Source organism: Ranitomeya imitator, chromosome 6 (assembly GCF_032444005.1).
Source record: "Ranitomeya imitator isolate aRanImi1 chromosome 6, aRanImi1.pri, whole genome shotgun sequence".
NCBI classification, from domain to species: Eukaryota; Metazoa; Chordata; class Amphibia; order Anura; family Dendrobatidae; genus Ranitomeya; species Ranitomeya imitator.
Window position 1 is genome coordinate 476,481,626 of NC_091287.1, and position 3,174 is coordinate 476,484,799.

A 3,174-nucleotide genomic window follows, 5' to 3' on the forward strand; every position below is an offset into this window, starting at 1 on the left:
GCACCCCTGTAAAGTGTGATCTCTATTTTATGTTTCAGTATATTGTAAGCTTTGATCTGCAGCACTCAACATTTGTGTGTAAACATTGTGATTCTTTACTTTAGGTGTAAAGAGACAGCGGCGGCGGCAAGTGAGACCCACCATTGCCACCAGTACCCCATCTTCACAAACTAGTGGGAGCCCACAGTCCGGGACATCACGTAAGTTCACAATCATTGATTGCATTTTTTTTAACATCACACGGGACATAACAGGGTAGCTGAAATATTTGAAGACATTACAGACGCAGTAATGACCCAGCGGCCTAACACGCCTCCACCATCTGTTGCGACCATGCACCCTCGCACCCCTGTGAAGTGTTATATAAATTTTATGTTTCAGTATATTGTTAGCTTTGATCTGCAGCACTCTACATGTGTATTTAAAGATTGCGTTTGTTAACTTTATGTATAGAGAGACAGCGGCGGCAACAGGTACCTGCAATTGCCAGAAGCACCACAGCATCCACCACCAGCGGGAGCCCAGAGCCCGGGACGTCACGTAAGTTAACAATCATTGATTACAGTTTTTCAACTGCATAAGGGACATAAGAGGGTAGCGGTAATATTTGAATACATTACAGACGCAGTAATGACCCAGCGGCCTACCACGCCTCCACCAGACAGCAGACGGCATCGCACCCCTACACCACCCTCAACACCTCCCTTCCGACACTCCTCTTCCTCCCCCGGGTCGCCGGCATTCTCCCCAGAAGCTAACATACGTAAGTGACCAAAACAGCGAGCGCTTCCCAACGGCGTGTTCCATAGTTAACCAGATCTGTTATTATTTCCTTTTCGGTGCTGCAGCAGTGTCCAGATCGCTGGGATGGGAAATTAGCACCTCTGGTTCTGGCAATGAGGAACCGGCGTCCCTTCTCCGTAAGTATCAACATAATACGAGTGGTTTTCTGCTGGATGTCACAATAGACAACTAAAACTGTAAAATTTAATAAAATTAACATCGCCCTGTGGTGCCAGACCAAATAGAAATTTACAACACACAAAATTTGGTCCTGCCACAGAGGTCGAGATGTATTTTCAGCGGATTCAACGTTGGTTCTCCAACCTCTTCTATCCACAGAACCGCCCACCGTAAGAGAGCTCCTGGCGAGACAATTGCGCCTGGAGCGGACAGCAGCGCTCCTGCAGCAGACAGCAGCGCTCCTCCAGGCTCAAGTAGAGCAGCAGGGCGTGACGCTGCGACACCTCTTGGGCCGTGGAAGGAGATAATTTTTTTTTTTTTGGTTATGTTATATTTAGTTGTTAAATAATTTTAAACCAAGAAATTGTTACAAAAAAAAGCAAAAATCTTCGCATTCTTTCTTTAATGTTTACCAAGCTATAAGGGTTAACAGCACCATTTAATAGGCATCACATTTACTTTAAGTTAGAGAGGTTTATATGACAGCAAAGCAAAAAAAAATTTTTTTTTATACGGCGCGATCCTGCCAGGGTACAGCTCCAGAACCATTAAAGTACTGACAGTATTTTTCGCGACAGTCCCTTGCATCGTCTGCCTGTCTGCCAGATCCAAGTGCTTGAAGAGCTGTAAAATTATCAGGTTGTGTACGCCATTCCCCGGGCACAATATCTCCGGTTCTTGCGTCCACTGCATCAATAAACGAAGGAGGAGAATAGGAGCTCGTATCATGACGTCTCAGGAAATTATGGAGCACACAGCATGCCAAAACCACAAAGTCTATAGACGGCAGCTTCAAGTTGATAGCTGTGTGGAACACTCTAAACCGATTTGCCATAATCCCAAAGGCATTTTCAACCACACGACGGGCCCTCGACAACCGGTAATTAAAGATTCTGCGCTCCGGTGTGAGTGTTCTCTGTGCAAATGGCTTCAGCAAATGTGGATGAAGAGGGAAAGCTTCATCAGCGATGAAGACAAAATTTAGGTTTGCTTTTGTGTCTTCATTTAGTGGCAACAGCAGTTCATTGTTCCTCAAGCTTTCCCCAAATGAAGTGTGTTCAAAAACACCACCGTCGGAGACTCGACCATTCATGCCAACATCTACATCGACAAACTCATAGTTCGCATTGACAAGGGCCATGAGGATCACACTGAAATATCCTTTGTAGTTGAAAAAGAAGGATCCAGAGTTGGCTGGTTGCGTGATGCGCACATGCTTTCCATCTAATGCACCACCGCAGTTTGGAAACTGCCACAGCTCATCAAAATCGGAAGCAATCCTCTTCCACTCATCCGCCGTCTTGGGAAACTGCAAGATGAGAAGGAAACATGTACAAATTAGGTCAAATATATTATGCACATACACTCTCATGTGGACATCCTACAGTGATTGAGGCGCAGTATGGATTAGTATAACAAAGTCAACAACCCTGAGTATGCAGGCAGACATTTTATCAGATGGCTTCGGTGACTCAGAGGGGGTGCTAAACAATATATCTAAATTATATAATCAATAAAATTAGGTTGGGAGCATCAAATAAAAGAAGGGTGGCGCAGGGTTGGAGCAGCACATATCAGAATGGAGCCGCAAAATGGTAGCAGCACATGTCAGAATGGAGGCGCAGGATCACAGCAGCACATGTCTGAATGGGGACGCAGGATGGGAGCAGCACATGATAGGATGTAGAACATATACCAATAGAAATGCGCGTAAACAGGGCGTAGAACGGGTTAAATAGCTAGTATAATATATCGACATAACACAGCAGCCAATAAAATATAGTAGTACCTCCATATAATGCCTTAAGCTGCGCACAATGGCCTCGCATGTCTCCGGAATCACAACGCTCAGGAAAGGTCTGGAAACAGCAGCGGAAAACTGCAAATCCTGAAGAGACCTTCCTGTTGCCAGGAACCGCAGTGTCACCGCCAACCTTTCATCCACGGGCACGGCTGCACGCATCGGCGTATCACACCTTTGTATGAGTGGCAAAACAGCAGACAGTATTATTTTGAAGGATTCCTCCGACATCCGAAGGTAGTTTCTGAAATCATGAGGGTTATTGTCACGTAACTCTCTTATGAGACCCATGTGTGACAATGAGGATCTTTTCTGCAGCCAGCTCCGGGTCCACATGCGACGTTTTCGTTTAGGACGTCTCTCCTCTTGGAGACGTGCTGCCTGAAACACCAGGGCAGCAGCAACAACAG

At 45.8% G+C, this 3,174-nt stretch overlaps 1 protein-coding gene and 1 long non-coding RNA gene across 2 annotated transcripts; one reads left to right on the plus strand and one right to left on the minus strand.

Annotated features, from left to right (window-relative positions):
* Window positions 1-528: 528 nt before the first annotated feature.
* Window positions 529-1,278, plus strand: LOC138641479 (uncharacterized). The gene is made up of 3 exons (XR_011313870.1): window positions 529-763; window positions 849-920; window positions 1,123-1,278. It is a non-coding gene; the product is annotated as an uncharacterized lncRNA (long non-coding RNA).
* Window positions 1,279-1,347: 69 nt separating this feature from the next.
* On the minus strand, window positions 1,348-2,941 carry LOC138641480 (uncharacterized). Its single transcript, XM_069728977.1, has 2 exons — window positions 2,753-2,941; window positions 1,348-2,272 (listed from the first exon to the last, which is right to left on the minus strand). Exons 1-2 carry the CDS (start codon window positions 2,924-2,926, stop codon window positions 1,472-1,474), a joined length of 975 nt encoding a protein of 324 aa, XP_069585078.1. The 5' UTR covers window positions 2,927-2,941; the 3' UTR covers window positions 1,348-1,471.
* Between the last annotated feature and the right edge of the window lie 233 nt (window positions 2,942-3,174).

Bases quoted from the DNA above. Each gene is read 5' to 3' on its own strand.
- LOC138641480 (XM_069728977.1), bottom strand. From the start codon at position 2,926: ATGCGTGCAGCCGTGCCCGTGGATGAAAGGTTGGCGGTGACACTGCGG. The intron at 2,273-2,752 runs GTACTACTATAT...CTCATCTTGCAG, and splicing joins GCTTAAGGCATTATATGGAG to TTTCCCAAGACGGCGGATGA.